Source organism: Elephantulus edwardii, unplaced genomic scaffold, assembly GCF_000299155.1.
Source record: "Elephantulus edwardii isolate Elephantulus edwardi_28Jun2011 unplaced genomic scaffold, EleEdw1.0 scaffold00369, whole genome shotgun sequence".
NCBI lineage: Eukaryota > Metazoa > Chordata > Mammalia > Macroscelidea > Macroscelididae > Elephantulus > Elephantulus edwardii.
The window spans coordinates 748,596-766,840 of NW_006400119.1; the positions used below are offsets into that span (position 1 = coordinate 748,596).

General features: G+C 39.7%; 1 protein-coding gene across 1 annotated transcript in view; it reads left to right on the forward strand.

Annotated features, from left to right (window-relative positions):
- NOSTRIN (nitric oxide synthase trafficking) overlaps positions 1 to 18,245 on the forward strand; it is a 64,882-nt gene that overhangs the window by 9,111 nt on the left and 37,526 nt on the right. Inside the window, exons 2-5 of the mRNA XM_006902118.1 lie at positions 10,810 to 10,893; positions 14,752 to 14,814; positions 15,198 to 15,279; positions 16,447 to 16,509. Coding sequence (XP_006902180.1) covers positions 14,789 to 14,814; positions 15,198 to 15,279; positions 16,447 to 16,509 — 171 coding nt within the window. The 5' untranslated portion in view covers positions 10,810 to 10,893; positions 14,752 to 14,788. The remainder of the gene's footprint in view (positions 1 to 10,809; positions 10,894 to 14,751; positions 14,815 to 15,197; positions 15,280 to 16,446; positions 16,510 to 18,245) is intronic.

The following is an 18,245-nucleotide window of genomic DNA, read 5'->3' on the forward strand; positions in this document are numbered from 1 at the left end:
ACCAAAACAAAGAAGACCCAACAGAATGTGGAAATTATCAAATGTTATCACTAAAGTTACACACAAGCAAGATCCAGCTAAAGATTATTTAGAAATGACTGGAACAGTACATCAGAGAGAAATGCCAGTTGTGCATTTAGATGACAGATGTTGGGTTTAGAAAAGGCTCTGGCACTATCACAGCCAATGTTAGATGAATCTTGGCTGAAAGCAAAGAGTATAAGGGAAATGTCTATCTGTGTTTTGTTGACTACACAAAGGCATTTGACTGGGTGGATCACAAGAAATTGTTGCTTACCTTGAAAAGAATGGAGATCTCAGAACAATTAATTGTGCTCATGCAAAACCTATACTTGGAACAAGAAGCAGTAGTTAGAACAGAGCAGGGAAACAAAGATGGTTCAGGATCAGGAGAGATGGGTGTCAAGAATGTATACCTTTTCAATCTATGTGCAGAGCAGATCATTCGGGAGGCTGAACTCTGTGAGGAGGAATGTAGCATCAGGATTGGAGGAAGACTCATCAATAGCCTGCATTATGTAGGTGACAAAACCTTGCTTGCTGAAACTAAAAAGGGCATGAGGCATTTGCTGTAGAATGTCAAGAACTGTAATTTTCAATATGCATTGAAGCTAGACATCAAGAAAACAAGATTCTCACCACCGGGACAGTCAACAGCTTCATCATGGACAGAAAAGAATATTAGGTTATTGATAACTTCGGCTTGCTTGGTTCCACAATCAACACTCTTGGCACCAGCAGTCAGGAATTTAGAACATGAATTGCACTGGGAAAGTTTACTGTCAGGAACCTCTCTAGAGTACTGAAGAGCAATGATTTCCTTCTGGAGACTAAAGTGCATAGTCTTTGCAATTACTTCCTATGTATCTGAAAGCTGGATGATAACTAAGGAGGACAGAAGAAGGATAAATGCCTTTGAGTTATGGTGCTGGAGAAGAGTGTTGAACATACTTCAGATTGTCAGAAGAACAAACAGGTCTGTCCTGGAGATGGTGAAACCAGGCTGCTCCTTGTAGGTGAGGATTTTGAAGCTCCATCTCATAAACTTTGAGCACATGGCCAGAAGGCACCAGTCCTTGGAAGGTGGAGGGACAGTACAGGAGAAAAGGATCCAGCATGAGTTGTATTGACTCAGTGACTGGAGCAATGGGTTTAGGTCTGTCAGAGACAACGAGATTGGCTCAGGATAGAGCAGGTTACAGAGCTAGTGTATACAGGGCCCCTATGAGTTGTAGGTGACTTGATGGCACATAATAACAACAATATTCTTCCACAGCTGCTGACAAAGATAGAGTCTGACTTACATTCTCAGACTGGGTCATGTCTTTCCTAAAGGGAGTGAGTTTGAAGTCACTTCTTACTACTGTGCTTGAACAAAGTCTACTTAATAAGCCTATCACCAGAGATTAATGGTCACAGCGTAGCTGGGATTACACTATTCTTTTCTCTCTTTTCTGAGATAGCAGTAATTACTTCCCTAGACATAAATGACTTCCAAGCAACTTTTCAGATATGAAACTCAACCTTCCTACTGTTGAATTGGTTCTGACTCATAGTGCCTCTTCCTCCACTTTCTGAGACTGCAAATTGTCACAAAAGGAGACCACCTACTTTTCTGTTGCAGATCTACTGATGGGTTCAATCCACCTTTGGATTAGCAACACAACTTGCTGTAGACTGTGCCACTACAACTCCCAATTCAGACATGGACTGGGATATATTTTCCTTTCAGAAGACAGGGCTTAGTCATATAAACCAATGCTACACTTGCCCCTTTATTAGAAAAAGATCTGGAAGGCCAGTAGCCCTTAAAGGAAACTATCCTGTTGTTTACAACTCTAGATAATTAATGGGGAAACTCCATAAGACTAATAAAATAATACTCCTGGAAGACATAAAGTAGGCACTTGTGCTGAGGGTTATGATGCAGTAAACCATGAAGGTACATTCATTGATTAGCATAATAAAAAGTAAGAGAGCACGTGAGTTTCTTTGATTAGAGATGGGATCCATTAAATTATATCCCTGGTTTATGTTTGACTTTAACCAGAACATTGGTGGTTTGAGCCCATCCAGTGACATTATAGAAAGAAAAAAAAAAGCCTCGTGATCTGTTTTTATGAGAAGATCATAGCCAAGAAAACCTTATGGAACAATTCTACTCTATAACACACAGCAGAACTGACACCACAGCACCGATCAATTTTGTTTGCTTTCTGTTTGGTTCTTTGGATTCAGAGTGCTTAACACATAAATCCTAGTGGTGTAGTGTCGGACTGCTGAACCCCCCAGCAACTCCATGGGAGGAACGTGTTCAGATTTCCCTCTTTACAGTTTCAAGAACCCAATGGAAGGTCACCATTAGATAGAATCAGCTTAAGGGCAGTGGGTTTTGGACACAAAATAAGCATTCAGCAAACACATAAAGATTAAATGAATAAATGAATGAGGAGACATTCTGGGTTTATTTGCTTACTGTTACATCTGCTTATTAGAACAAAGAGCCTTTGCTGTCCTTAGATAATTACCTTTCCAGACACTTTGCTTAAGAGTGTTAGAAAGTGACTCTGCTCAGCAGAACTAGCACGTGGATACAAGAGACATCACAATCAAGCTGAGAGTCTAGATAATATTTTCTTTCAAAACTCAGCAGTTTCTTTTCATTTATTCTAATTGGTGATGATAGAAAAGTACAGTTGCCATTGATACACCATTTTGCTTGGATATTCTGCAATTCACTGTCACACTTTGCGTCTTTGATCCAATTAGTTGCTTCAGTTCCCTTTTTATGCAGTAGCAGACCAAGTTTATATTTAGCTACAAACACACAGTAAGTAACTCCCTAAAGTTATCATGCTCACTGTCAGGCAATTGCAGATCAGATTTTAACACACTGGCACTTTCCCAGAGACTACCAATGACTGTTTGGATTCTCACACAGTAACAGCTAATATTTAAGTAGATTTTGATGGAAAAAGAAATTGTTCCTCTGCAAACAACAGGTATTCAAAACAAGCCAAAAAACCAGGTATTCAAGTGGAAAGTCTCTGCTCTGGCCATGAAGGGGAGAGGTTGAAATGGGACCGTGTAGGGGTCATTTATTCTTTCCATCAGTGATCCATTGCAGGTATTATCAACAAAGAAAAAAAAGGAAACGTCATCTCACCATTCATTACCCTGAGTGATCATACCTCTCATAACTTTAAGCCTCTTTTGCACATGAAATCTTTATTTCTAAGTAAGATTTCTTCCTTTCTTTTTTTTTTGTATTTTCAATAATTTATTAATCCCAAATACCTTTTTTTTAATTGACCCAGCCTTCCTAACCCTGTCTGTCTTTCTTTTTTTTTTTTAAGTCAAGATCTCTTAACTGTCCTGTACCAAACATCATTGAGTATTTCTACCTATTACATGAATTTAAAAAGTCAGCATGTACAGTACGTCGCTGACCAGCTTTCCTAGAAAGCTGCTTCTCTTCCTGCATATTTCCTGGTGAGACTGGGGCAACTGCTCACCCAACAAACCTACTACTTGGAAGCATCCTTGAGGTTTTTACCTGTCCCATCTAGAACAAGTTTTCCTGTTTCTCTTTCCAAAACACTTCTTATACTCCTTACTTTTATTTTCACTAATATAGTGAAACAGTTTTCTTTATATTATTTTTCATGGCATCTCTCTTTTTCCTGGAAATTACTTAAATTGTTCTGTCCAAGGCCTCCCAGCTCCCAGCTGAGTAGTTTGTATGCTGAAGGTAGTAGAGATGGAAATCCGATCCACTCTCAACTCCATGAGCTCTGGAGGCCTCATGATAAGAAGCTGTGCTGCAATCCTAAAAGCACGGGGTTCAAATCTACCAGCTGCTCCTTGGGAGGATGAGCAATCTCCTCCCACGCAATTAATTGCTTCTGAAAACCCACTGGAGGGCCAGCTATGGATCAGTTCAAACTCCACAGTTCATAGCAACAACTCAACTCCATAGTCTTGTACTGTGCCTCAGAGCTGCCTCCATTCAGAGGAGCTGCTATAAAACATATGCCACAAAAAAGAAAATTTATTTTCTCAGTTTTGGAAGATAAATGTCCAGATGAAGGGCATAGTCATGTCTACTCCTTCTTGACTGTAACTCCAGGCATTCTTTGGTCCCTTCATATATCCATTGCCTTGGTGACAATACTTTCCTGGTGTCTATCTCTCCTGTATGTCTCTATGTCTAGTCTGCTCTTTTTCTAACTAAAAAATAATTATATTTAGAACCCATCCTGGATTCTGACCTAACTGATATAATAACAATGAGAGAAAAATATCACCAAAATGCAAATAACCTTATTTTCAAATAGAATTGTATTTTCTGGTACAGGGTCTGGGATTTCAGTACATATCTCTAGGAGACACAATTCAATCCCTAACAGCCAGCCTTCTTTTTTATAAATAGAGGAGTTGTCACAGCGTCCAAGTTGGTTTGGACCGCTGTCTCTAAGGCATTTTCCTTCTATGACCACGACCCTCCTTATGAAGGTTTCAAACACAGCCATAGGATTTAATAGAACATCCAGCCCTTGTAGTATTTTATAAAAGGATATTTGAGATCTGACTTCCTATACAACTTGTCTGTCTTTTTCTCCCCGGGACACTCTCATCTTCATCTTACTCAACTTCCTGCAGTCCAGTATCACAGCTCCCTGCATTCATTCTGTCTAAAATAATGAATCTGAAGTCTCCAGATTGCCATTAATCTTTCAAGTGTAGTTTATTTTAAAATCTGAGTCACATATTTGTCTATGATTTATTGGTTGATCCTCTTAATTACTAATGAAAATGTATTGACCTGCCTTCATGTTGAGGGGAAATTAGCATACAGATGGATTCAAAGTCAATGCATGCCATTTCTCTGGTACAGGATCTTTACAGGTCCCTGAAATATTCTGAGGCTATCCATCAAAACTAAATGCACCAATAGTGTCACAAGTGACAATAGCGTGGATTTGAGAAAGAATGACAACTAGTGGGAAAAGTGGTAGTTTTCTAATGGAAAGGACAAAAAGGGTCGCTTCTGGTTATTTTAATGAGTGACATTTCAGATTTAAGTTTGAATTAGCTCTGTTTGTTTCAGTGTGTTTTGCATTTGGGGTTTTGGTTGTTGTTGGTGTGCGTGTGGGGGGGGGGTTTAAGGGGAAAGTGGAACTAAGATGCTCCTTTCAAGGAAGTAAGAAGAAACAAGTGGGGGTGGCGGGAGTGACACGTTAAAACCTTGGGAAAACACAGACGTCATTTCCATTCCTATCTAGGAGCAGCTGCAGAATGATATATACTGCTTCATCGGAGCGTAAACATAGACTAGTCACATTGCAGTATTTTGTTTCAAATGACATGCATTCTAAAGAAAACATGACAGCTTCTGTACAGTTGCCACTTGGACCATGGACACTTATAAAATAATTCCCTCAGGGGAGGAACGTAGCCATTCCCGTGTATGAAGATGAACGCCTTCTAGGGCGAGAGACCTGGGAGGGTTTCGGTCTCAGGCTAACACCCACGAGTCAGAAAGGGTGCACAGTTACGTTAGTTACAGATGTACCCACAGCTATGTCCTGCCACTGCATCACATTTCATTTCCTTCTGATTCACAGAGTGGTCTGTTGAGGCTTCTGAGATGACCATTAGGTGTAAAGTGTAATAGCAGAAGATTTACACCCTGATTTGGTTGCTCGCTTTGATTGCTGATTCTAAAAGCCTTTTAAGCCATCAATAAAATTAAGGGAGAAAAGGCCCAAGACATATTTACACTTTCAGATGGACTGTGTCTAATAGCAGTCCAGCCCCAAAAGATTGGTGACATTCTAAAAAGAGAGCCACCTTCTCTCTTACTGTTTCTAGATAGCTGGTGACTCCTAGTCCTCTACCCAAAATGCCTTCTAATTTCACAGACAGATATGAGGTGAAGAGACCGTAGGAAGCTTATTATGTGTGTGAGGAAGCTACTGTGGATCCTGTCTCCAGTTGCTAAGCCCCCAGGAATTGTGGTGATTTCAGAATACAGCAATTAAAGACAGAGTAAGAGGCTGTGTCAGTTTTTTAAAGTACTTTTGTTTGACTTCCCCTGAAATTACCCATCTGTGGCCTCTATCTCCCAATTTCAGAAGCAGGGAGAGTGGCGTGATTAAGTTGGCAGGTTCTCCAGTGACATGGCGAGGTTCAAATTCGACTCTGGCACCCTTTTCAGGTGTGAGCCTTGGCAAGTTAGTGGCTAAACACTCCATGCCTTGGTTTTCCCCTCCACGAAATATCAGGCAGGTTATTGAGGGTTTAAGTGAAAAATTATACCTACAATATAAACATGCTTTAGAGATATTGCAGGACCAGTTCCAGATCAGTTCAATCAAGTAAGCCTTGTGAATCTGTAGAGGGTTCCAACACAAGCAAAAGCTGTGCTTACACTATACTATCATCTATAAAATGTGCAATAACATTAATGAAAAGTTTGAATTACTGTGAAAATTATGAAAATGTGATGCAGAGACACGAAATGGGCACGAGCTGTTGGGAAAATGACAAAAATGGTGGCAAATAGACTTGCTTGAATCAGGTTGTCATAAACCTTCAACTGGGTTTTAAAAAAAAAATAAAAGAAAGAGAGAAAGAAGGTTCAGTGTCTTTGGAGCCTAGTAAAGTGAAGTGCAATAAAATAAAGTATGCCTGCATTTAGAAAGCGCAGGACGTGGTATGTGACTCATGGACATTGTGTGTACAGACACAACGTAGGTCAGTGTTATGAAATGAATTGTATCCCACACCCGAGAGTTGTACTAACTCCTATTCTTCTAAATATGACCCTGTTTGGAAAGAGCTTTTTTATTATTCTCAGTTCAGTTAACAAGGCCAAACTTGTAGGATGTGTCTTAGTCCTAACCCATACTAGTCAAACCATTGTTCTGGGTACAAAGATACAGCGCATTTTAATAATCACAGAACCCCTGTACTCCTTGTAATCTTGCCTAAAGTCTGTCCACTGACTGGCAGAAGTCACCTAGGAGTCCAGAGCATCCAGGCTCATCAAGAGTGATGGTCTTCCCCAACTTCCTCTGCCAAGCAGCATTCTCTTTGTCTCTCCGTCAAGCTGGACATATTCCTAAAGCAGAGAAGTTTTGGGGTTTTTGTTTTGTGGTGTGTGTTTTTTTCTTGGTGGTTGGGGTTTGTTTGTTTGTTTTTTAGCATGTTGTTGTTGTTATGTGCCGTCAAGTCGTTTGCGACTCATAGCGACCCTATGCACAACAGCCCTAAACCCTGCTCTATCCTGCGCCAACCACACCACCTCTGACACACCCATCCCAATTACCCCAGTCACCGAATCAATCCATCTCATAGAGGGTCTTCCCCTCCTGGCCTGTCCCTCCACCCTCCCAAGCATGATGTCCCTCTCCAAGGACCTGTCCCTCCTGGCAACATGTCCAAAGTATGTCAGACGAAGCCCCAGAATCCTTGCCTCTAAGGAGTAGCTTGGTTTAATCCTCTCCAAGATGAATCTGTTTGTTTTCCTGGCAGTCCAGGGTACATTCAGTACCCTTCTCCAGCACCACAGTTCAAAGGCATCAACTCTCCTTCTGTCCTCCCTAGTCATTGTCCAAGTCTCTGATGCATAACAAGCGATTGCAAATACCATGGCCTGTATCAGGCGCACCTTAGTCTCCAGAGAGACACTGTTGCTCCTGAGTACTTTAGAGAGGTCCCTAACAGACTTTCCCATCGCGATACGCTTTTTGATTTCCTGACTGCTGGTGCCGAGAGTGTTGACTGTGGAGGTGAGCAAACTGAAGCTGTGAACAATCTCAATCTCTTCGCCATCCATCCTGATGCTACCAATTGGTCCAGTGGTGAGAATCTTTGTCTTCTTGACACTGAGCCTCAGTCCATACTGAAGGCTGCAGTCATTGACCCTCCGTAGCAAGTGCATGAGGTCCTCCTCAGTTTCAGCAAGCAGGGTTGTGCAGATGACACAACCTTTTTTTAGTATAGTGAGTTATTTATTTGCCCTCTTCATTATTTTAAAAATACTTGCCTTGTGATGTTGCCTATTGGTCCAGTGGTGAGTTTTGCTTTCTTGGTGTTGAGATGTAGTCCATGTTGATGACTTTGGCATTTTGCAGTGAGTTACGGGTGCTGTGTCCTCTTCATTTTTGGTGGAATTGGTTGTATCATCTGTATGGTATAGATTGTCGATGGGCCTTCCTCTGATTCTGATACCACGTTCTTTTACATGAGGTCTGGCTTCTTGGATGGTTTGCTCAGTATGCAGAATGGACAAGTGTGGAGACGGGACACAGCCCTTCTTGATTTTGACCATGTATTCTTCCCTTGTTCTGTTAACATGACAGCCTCTTGGTCTGAGTATGGGTTTTGTCTGAGCATGACTGGGTGTTCTGGGATTTCCATTCTTCTCAGGGTTGGCTGTGGTTTCCTGTGATCCACACAGTCAAGTGCCTTTGTGTGGTTGATACAGCAGGGGAAGACATCCTTCTGGTGTTCTTTGTTTTCAGCTAGGATGCCCTGGCCTCTTCTAAGCCTAGCTTGAACCTCTAGTAGTTCTCTGTTGTTGTTTTTTTGTTTTTTTTCCCTATAATTATATTTTATTAATTTTCATAAACATTTACAGAGATTTTGGGTTTCCATTCATTCATTGTTGCACCATTCTCTCTGCCCTCCTCCCAGTTTGTTCTTGTCCAAATGCCACAGTGCTTGTCAAAGCCAGTTCTGATTAATCTTCTTTGTCAGTGTATCCTTTGCCATTCCCTATCTCTCCTCCCTGAGAGAGACTTCACCCTGAGTCATAAGGAAAAGGGGATGGCGTATTCTCTTAGCTACTTCCTGCTGAAAAGGGACGCTGTGGGTTTCAGGGTGAAGATCTTCTCTCACTACTCTAAAGGGCCCCTTTGGCAGTAGGAAACACATAGACTATTATGGAGATTGATTTTGGAATTTAGATGCACTCTTATTGATTGTGCTTGGCCGTACATGTTCATATCCTTGAAGATGTATCATGGGGAGTAGTTCTCTGTTGATGTACTAACTGTCTTTTTGGATAGTTTTTAGCAGGATTTTGCTTGCATGTGGGATTAATTCTTTCCAAAAGTACAATCAAATTCCTAAGAACTTGTTACCTTTCAAACCTAGAACTGAACCCATTCCCAGGGATTACCTTGCAGCCGAACAACAGACAGGCTTATAAAGTGAACAGTAATACTCATGAGGAATGTATACCTCAGAACAATTAACCAAAAGAGCAGCTTTTGCCCCAAAATAAAGGTCAGATGGCAAGCAAGTGGAGAGGGGCCAGGGAGAAGAAAAAAGAAATTGACACAGAATCCAAGGGAGGGAGGGGAGGAACTGCTGTTACTAAGGGAATTTCTTGGAGATCTGGTAGCCTTGGGGCGGGGAAATTTGTGCTACCAACCCAGAGGTGCTCCGAATCCACTCTGAGACAGAAGGATGGGCAGTCACCTCTGACCTGATTTACAGCCTCTGAAAATCTCCTATGAATCAGCTCTGACTAACTCGACAGCAATGAGTGTGTGAGTGTGAAGAGATGTCAAATTATGTTGCAAAATAAAATGTGTCAAATTTATTGAATAGAAATAATTGTCATAACTTTTGTCACATTGGGCAAAGTCTGATAACAAATTAATTTCTGCACCTGCTTCTTAACATATCCTACTCTGGTCTTCTTTCTTTTAAAACATAGTAAAAATTCCTTAGAGGACAACTGCACAAACAGGAAAAGATGCAGAGAATGATTAGGGTAATGAGTGTAGGTGTGTCAGAGACAATAAGGTTGGCACAACGATAGAGCAGGGTTCAGGGCTATTGTACGTAGGGTTGCTATGAGTCGTGAGCAACTCAATGGTATATGACAACAATAAGGAGGATAAGTAAATAACTCACTGCACTTTAAAAAGTAACTTGTCTGATTAAGGAATATATTCTGCTTAGTGGAGAGACAGAGTGCTGATCAACAGTACATCAACAGCCCATCAGTTTTGGATTCTATTTTATGAGAAACAGCTGTCTTTCCTTGCTTGTAACAAAGAGGCTAGCTTAAGTGGAACTATGCAGCTTTTAAATTAGTTATTAAAATTATTTCACAAATAAAGTAAAATTATAAATAAATATACAGATAGGTATGTAGTAAGATTTTTTGTATAGTATTAAGAAGAAAAATGTGATAATAATTATTAGACTTCATTTTGTATGTTTTTCAATATCATTTGACAAAAGTGAGGTTTTAGCTACAAGTTGGTCCATAATTAAAACAATCTTTTGGAAGTAAAATAATTTTTAAATAACAGTGATTTAACAGATCTAAAAGCACCAAAGAATTTCATTTTGGAAGTCCTGTTCCAGACTCCTTACTGAAATTTTTTTTTAATAGAAAATATTGAAATTCATTTTCTAAATCTGGTGTTGCCCATCTTGAAGCTTTCCCTCATAAAGCTAATGCTTAGTTACCTATAATAAATTGATAATTAACTATAATAGTCAGCTACTATGACCAAGAACTTATAAGGTTAGTGGTAAGAAAAACATTATATTCCTTATGGGTGTACAAGCTTAAGTAAACAATTCCCACCCTTTAAAGGAAAAGAAGATCCTTATGGTAAACAAATCATCATTTCATTATATTCTCAGCCTGAACTCCTCTCTCTCTCTCTCTCTGTGTGTGTGTGTGTGTGTGTGTGTGTGTAGTTTTACTTGATCTGACCACTACAATTCTATTAAACAACTACTCCTTATTCCCAGGGCAAACTTGGAGATTAGCTATGCCAAGCAACTTCAGAAACTGGCAATCAAGCTGAGCAAAGCATTACAGAGCACGAAGAAAAAGTAAGTATCAGAGAAGAGGTAAGGAAAATGCATTCTGAGAAAGAATAAAAGGTGACATATACTCAGTTTCTGTCCTCTTATAAATGTGGCAGAGATACAATGTCAGATGTGGCTTTGAGTTTCTGGCTGCTCACTGTGTGCTAGACACTATACTAAATGCTTTCTACATACTCTCATAAAATCCTCACAGTAACTCTTGAAAGGGTATTATTATTGTTATTATTATTATTATTATTACAGATAAAAATGAGAGCTCTTGAAGAGTTCAAGAAATTTGAGTTCAAATAAATGAGGCAGTGAGCTTAGTTATTCCTTGATCTTTATTAACCCTAAACATATTCATCCTTGGACTTTGGTGATGATATTTGACTTGGCAAGTGGTGGTATTAGGTTGGAAAGCCTTGGATTCAGGAAGAATGAAACCTGCTTTATCTCCTACTCTGAGGCCTTCAACAAGTAGCTGGGCCTTGATTTTCTTCTCTGTGAGGAGTGAGAAATGTGTGTGTGTGTGTGTGTGTGTGTGTGTGTGTGTGTACGCGCGTGCATCCCTGCGTGTGTGTGCACAGACTGTAGTGGCACATACTAAATGAGATAATATATGTAATGACCTCAGAATTCTTGGTTCTGAAAAAAAAATTGGTCCACATTTTCCTCACTATATTATAGGACCAAGAATAAAGTAGATTCCTTCTTTTGGAGGGAATGGTCCATTAGTGATAATTTACAAAGAAGATTCTTGACTAATATATGTAGAAAAAATACCTACAGACTTAATAGTGGCATTACCAGTGCCTGTTCTGATGGTAAGAAAGGGGGAAGGAAAAGAAAATCTCTAAAAATTCTTGTTCTTCTTTAGTCATAAACTGTAATATAAAATGATGCTTTTGAAATAGCTCTGACTTTTCCTTTACTTTTAGGATAGCATTTTACTAGACTACAAAGGAGTCTGTATAGCACACTGGGTGATTCTGATAAACTTTATTTAGACTGTCCTAGTTTAAATTCCAATTCCACTTAGCAGGTGGGTGACCCTAGGCCAATGTCTTTTCTTTCTCAGTGTCTCTTTAAAATGGAGCTAAAACCCAGATCATAAGATTGCAGTGAGGATTGAATGAAGTAAATCAGGAAGAAGACAGCAGTCCTCTTGGTGCAGAGTGAAAACTCCATAAATACCTGTCATGGTGTTGGTTCTGATTATCTCCTTAAGAATTAGAAGTATAAAAGTCTAGGACTGCAGAAAAAAAAAAAAGTCTAGGACTGCATGTCTTATATTGGCATCCAACATAGTATTAATAAAGAGATATCATGTCCATGTTTCATGAACTAGAGTTAGTGTAAAATATCTCATAATAAATATTAGTTGAATTTTTATCTATACAAAAAAAACCCCACTAGGTATTTGTATTGGCATCTGAAATTACTTATAAAAGGTCAGGAAGATTAAGGTCAGAAAACTCAGTGATTTTCTCAAGACCCTCCAGAAAGCATCTGGGGGGGCATCTGGGTTCATGCAGGTCTCCCTGTTTCCAGAAAGCTTCAGGTCCTCCAAGGGACAAGTATTGCCTTCTCTCCAAACAGGTGACTGGCTTCTTTTTATTAAGTCAGTTTCATTGAGAATGAATTTCTATCCAACAAAAATCTCTCATTTGAAGCCTTTGATAACTCTTGACATTTATATGTCCACGTAACCACCAGCAGGATCAAGATCTAGGCATTTCCATCACCCTGTTTGCAGGCCCTGCCCCATCCAGCCTCAAGTAAGCACTGATCTGCTTTCTGTCTGTATAGATGAGATTTTTAAACCTTAGTTTCTGAAATTCTCTGTAAGTAATTAAACAACCCAAACTCTCTGCTCTCAGATCGTTTCTGCCTAATGATGATGACTGTCAACGTCCTTTGGCTGGTACGAGGTGCCAGGTTTTGTTTAAGCAGAAAATCTGGCATTCTTTGATCTAGCTCTACTGTTCTTAGATTATGTGGTGCACCATTAACAATTGGGGCACAAAACTGTTGTTGTGTTCTTATGTGCCATCACGTTAACTGTGACTCATACGGACCCTATGTACAATATCTCTGAACCCTGTTCTATCCTGAGCCAACTTTGTTGTCCCAGACACACCTACCCCTATTACCCCAGCCACTGGATCATTCCATCTCGTTGAGGGTTTTCCTCTCTTGTGCTATTCCTCTTCCCTCCCAAGGATAATGTCTCTATCCAAAGACTGGTCCTTCCTTGCAACATGCCCAAAGTGTGTCATATGAAGCTTCAGAATCCTTGCCTCCAAGGAGTAGCCTGGTTTCACCCTCTCAAAGATGAACTTATTTGTTCTCTTAGCAATCCATGGTATAATCCATATTCTTTTCCAGCACCACACCTCAGAGGCATCAATTCTTCTTCTATCATCCCTAGTTATTGCCCAGCTTTCTCATGTATAGCACATGATTGCAAAGACCCTGGCCTGGATCAGGAGCACTTTAGTCTCCATACTGTCATTGCTCTTCGGTACTCTGGAGATGTTCCTGACAGCACACTTTCCCAGTGCAATTCGTCTTTTGGCAGGGGTAAAGATCTGCCTTCTCAAGCCTCTGTCCCTGAAGCCTGTTTCCTGTGTTTGAGGCAGATTTTCAGACCTCTGTGAGCCATGCCCCTTCTGTGAGTAGTGTGACTAAGATCTCCATTGTGGAGAAGATAACATGGTACTTCCTGATTTTTCCCTCTGTGTTTTGAGGAAGAGAAGCATACCATTCTTTGGGTTAAATAGAAATACTGTTTAACACAAATTAGCTATTTTCTCAAAAGCCAGTAAGGAACTGGGAAGCTGATTCCTTTCCCCAGAAGCAGCAAGCAGGACTTGACTGGGGTTCAGCTATCCCTTGCACTTCTATGTTAGCTTGCTACTACTGCTATAACAGAAATACTACAAGAGGGTGATATTTTTAAAAACAGACATTTTTCTCACAGTTGAGGAGACTAGAATGCCAAATTTAGAGAAGCAGTGGAGGTAGAAAGCTCTCTTTTGTTGGCCCTAGGGAACGACCCTTGTTTCCTTCTATTTCTGCAAGCACAGTATTTCCAGACTCCTTGACAATCTTCTCATAGCCTCTCTCATCTCCACTATGTGCTTACTCCTCCATCATCTGCTCCTTCTATAACCTGGGGAATGATTAGGCCCAGAGCATGCCCTACACTGAAATGACCTCATGAAAATAACAAAATCCTATTCAGAAATCTAATTATAGACATGGGGTTGGGGTCCCAACACATATTTGAGAGGAAACCAATTCAGTCTCTAACCTTTACCTTCTGTGAGCCTTGGTTTACTCATCTGTGAATTGGGAATTCTGGAAACCCATAGTTATACAGTCCTTCTGTCCCCACTCTAAGCATTATTTCACTTGTCTTTGCTCATTTTCTACAGAAATGAAATCTCTCTCTCATTGACTTCAAATTGGAATGCCCTCCTAGCTGGCTGGTTTTCAGCAGCTATAAATCACATAGGAAAAATGACTCATCTTCCCCCTCCACTATGGAGCTGCTGGTGCATCCTAACTGCCACAGAAGCACTACTTTTGGGTTTGTAGCAAAACTCCCAACTAGGCCACAGAGCTCCTCACAGAAACGAAAGCAAAAATAAAAATCGGAATGAAAAATGGCTGTGAAAAAAGCAGTATAAATAATTACCATTGTGCAAGGAAATATATTGATAGAATTTAATCCTGTAGAAAAATTGAAATTAGATTAGGGAAATTAATGTAATTGCTACACACAGGGAGTCAAAGATGATGCTTTATTTCCTAGATTGACTGGGAAAATTAAAGCCTTTCTTGTCTGCTCTCCATGTTTCTCCCTTCCAGCAGCTGTCTCAGCAATGCCTGGGTCTGGGCCTCTGAGGACATGAAATCTGCAGCAGACCTTCATCAGTGAGTGACCCCTTCACCTTGACCCCCAATTCAAAGTCATTGGTAAAGCTATAACCCTCTCATAGCTGACCCTACAGGAAGCTTCCGAGGTTGTGAAAGGCACAAAAGGAGATTGCCCATCTTTCTCTCACAGAGCCCTGGTGGATTTGAACTGCCAGAGAAAAGCAACTTTGGGGTTAGCCCTTCAGACTGAAGAACCACCAGAGCTCCCCACTCCAAGCCTAGAGGGAATTGTAAATATTTCATGTTAGCAAAAATTTCCCTTCAAACTGGCACCAAGTAGACATTCCATAGCACACTATTTTATTGCCTCTGAAAATAATTTGGAAAGAAGATGTAAATCTTAATACTATGCTCGTGTGTGCTTTATGTTCTATTCCCAGAAAACTTGGCAAAGCAATTCAGCTGGAAGCAATAAAACCAACTCATCAAATCCTGAGTGCACAAGAGAAGAAGAGAAAATCAGTGAGTCAAAACCTTTTCTTTTTCCCTCTAAAGTAAGATTTCTGTCTCTGCCCAAGGAAGGAAAAGACAGTTGAGAAGTTGAGCTAGGCTTTTATTTTTTTAAAATAGAAACATCAAGACTTATATACAAGGATGTTTGTTAGAGTTTTGTTTAATAGTGGAAAAAATGAAAATGGTTTAAAATGTTCAGGAAAAAGATTTTACCCTAATTTACAACTGATCTCCCTGCGGGTTGTCTAGATTTATTTTGATTGTTATTACTATTGAGCTCAACTCATTGTCGTGAAGTCTGAACCAGCATTGCTGACCTTGCCTTGGGTTTCTGAGGCTGTAAATCACAGGGGGAGGAAATGATTCATCTTTCTCCTGTGGAGCCGCTAGTGGATTCGAACTGCCAGAGAAGCGTGTCCTTTAGATTAACTACATGGTTCCCTACGGACTACTTCACCAGAGCTCCATGTTATTTGCTATTACTACTTTTTGTGTTATTTAAAAGCATTGAAATACTAGCATAATTAAGAATTTAATCTCTTTGAAATTAATTTCACTCACTTCAGAGACAAAGTTGTTGTTATTGTGTACCACAGAGTCATAATCAACCTATAGCTGGCCCTCCCTCAGGTTTTCAGAGGCAGTTAATTGCACGGGAGGGGATTGCCCATCCTTCTCCCGTGGAGCAGCTAGTGGCTACGAACTGCATGCCTTTGGGACTGCAGCGCACCTTCTTGCCACTTGGCTACCAGAGCTCAGAGCTGAGAGATAATGGAAAACAGTAAAATGAACACTGCTGGGACTGTTATCTATCCTCAGGGTCTGAAAGCTTTGCCACTGGGACTGATGTGGGAGGTGACTTGATGGAACCTGAAGTGATATTCAACTGAACACTCTATCATGTCTACGTTCACTGAGCCCATCTATGTGTGTGCTTTGTAAGTTACAGATTAGAAAGAACTGTTTTATCAAAGGAATTTAGTCTAAGACCTTGAACCTGTGACAGGGCCCAGAGATTCCTGACACAGAGAAAAGCTAGTTTGGCTCTTTATCTCAGGAGAGATTTTCACTGTAGGATTTTTAAATTCCTGTGGATTTTGGCAGTTGGTGATTGTGCCAGCATTATTAAAAGAAGAAACTAAGTAATTTTTTTCTTTTTACTTTTCTTTTCAAAAGCTTGATAATGAAGTTGAAAAGACGGCAAATCTTGTCATTAGCAACTGGAACCAGCAAATTAAGGCAAGTAACCACAAAAATCTGCCTACCCTCAGGTTCGAGAATTGGGCCTTTTAGGTTTTGCACGAACTTGATAATGTTGTTTAGTGTTAGTACTTTAAAGTGCTGGCCTAAGATAAAAATAATCCTTCCCCTGAATTATTATGTAAGTACTTTTCAATCAAGCCCATAGAAGAACATGGTTCTAAATTTGGTTATTCTTTACAGTAAAATAACTTTTTTGTGTGTGCCGGAAGTACTACATATTTATGTATTTGGACACCACAAAAGCCTAATTAAGTTTTTCATCTATAAAATAGGTGTGTTATTTTATAAATGAGAAAACTAAGGCACTGAAAGTTTAAATAGTTTCCCACTGATTACAAATCGGATAAGTGTAAGTGGTTGAACCAGGATTTTATTGGTATTAATTATCAAGGTCCTGGGTTACTGTTCTTCGTTAGAGAAGAAATGTGATTTGACACAATCCTCTTAAAGAACACTTAGAGGTGATATATGATTGAGTAATACGGTTATCACAGGAGTCCAGAATTAAGATTGCATAGAGAAGTATACTCGGTGCAACGGGTGGGAAGGGGGAGGGGGGAATTGTATACCAATGAAGGAATTGTTTTTTTTTTTCTTTTTCTTTTCAAAGAGAGGAGCAAAGTAGTGGGGAGGGGTGGACAGGGAGAAAAGTGCAGCAATGAATGAATGGAAATCCAAAATCTCTGTAAATGTTTATTAAAATGAATAAAAATTGAAAAGAGTATAAAAAAAACCCCAACAACACTTGTGCCTCAAAAGACCACATTCTCTTTTTCATCCCCAAAGAGGCAGGCATCTTTAAATGTTCGAGATAAAGTAGATATTTGAAAAAGGCTGCTCTCAACAACCATTTTATAGTATATATTCAAAATCTCAGAAACAAACTGTCCAGTAATTTGTTTATTAAAAAAAATTTATTTTATATTTGTTTTCTTACCAAGTTTGTATACTTTGTGTTTTACACTAGCCTTCATTCACATTGTGTTCCATACAAACATTCCAATTCATTATGTTTTGTAAAATTAATCACCATTGAACTATGCTCACCCTTACTCTGTCTTTCCAGATCCCCACCAGATCTTTGTTCTTGATGTTATGAGCTTTCTTAAAATGGACTTGATGGGACAACACTGATACTAATGGTTAACTCCACAATAAGGGGTATATCTTTTACTTTTTTTATAAAATGCTGGTCTGTCTGATACTTCTCTAAATCTGAACATTCAGATTAAGACAGACTAGGAAGAAGGATTGGCCATCCATTTCTGAAATAGCAGCCCTCTGAAAACCCTATGTACAACAGAACACATGTAGATAGCAGAAAGGGCAACTGAGGTTGAGCTTTCAAGTATGGAAATACAAAAGAAGAGGAATAGTTGTAAGCAGACACTGGTGATTGGGACATGGAAAGTGAGAACCATGAATGTAGGAAAATTAGATATTGTAAAGGAAGAAATGGAATGCATAAATATTGACATACTAGGCATTGGCAAGATGAGATGGACTGGCATGGGGCATTTTGAGTCAATGATCATATTACTCTTGAGATGAAAAGGTGAGAAAAAATGGAGTTGCTTTCACAGTTAAAAAAGTCATTGCTAGATCCATCTTGAAGTACAATATTGTGAGTGACAGGATAATATCCATACACATACAAGGAAGTCCAGTGAATACCACTATCATACAGATATATGCACCAACAACCAGAGCCA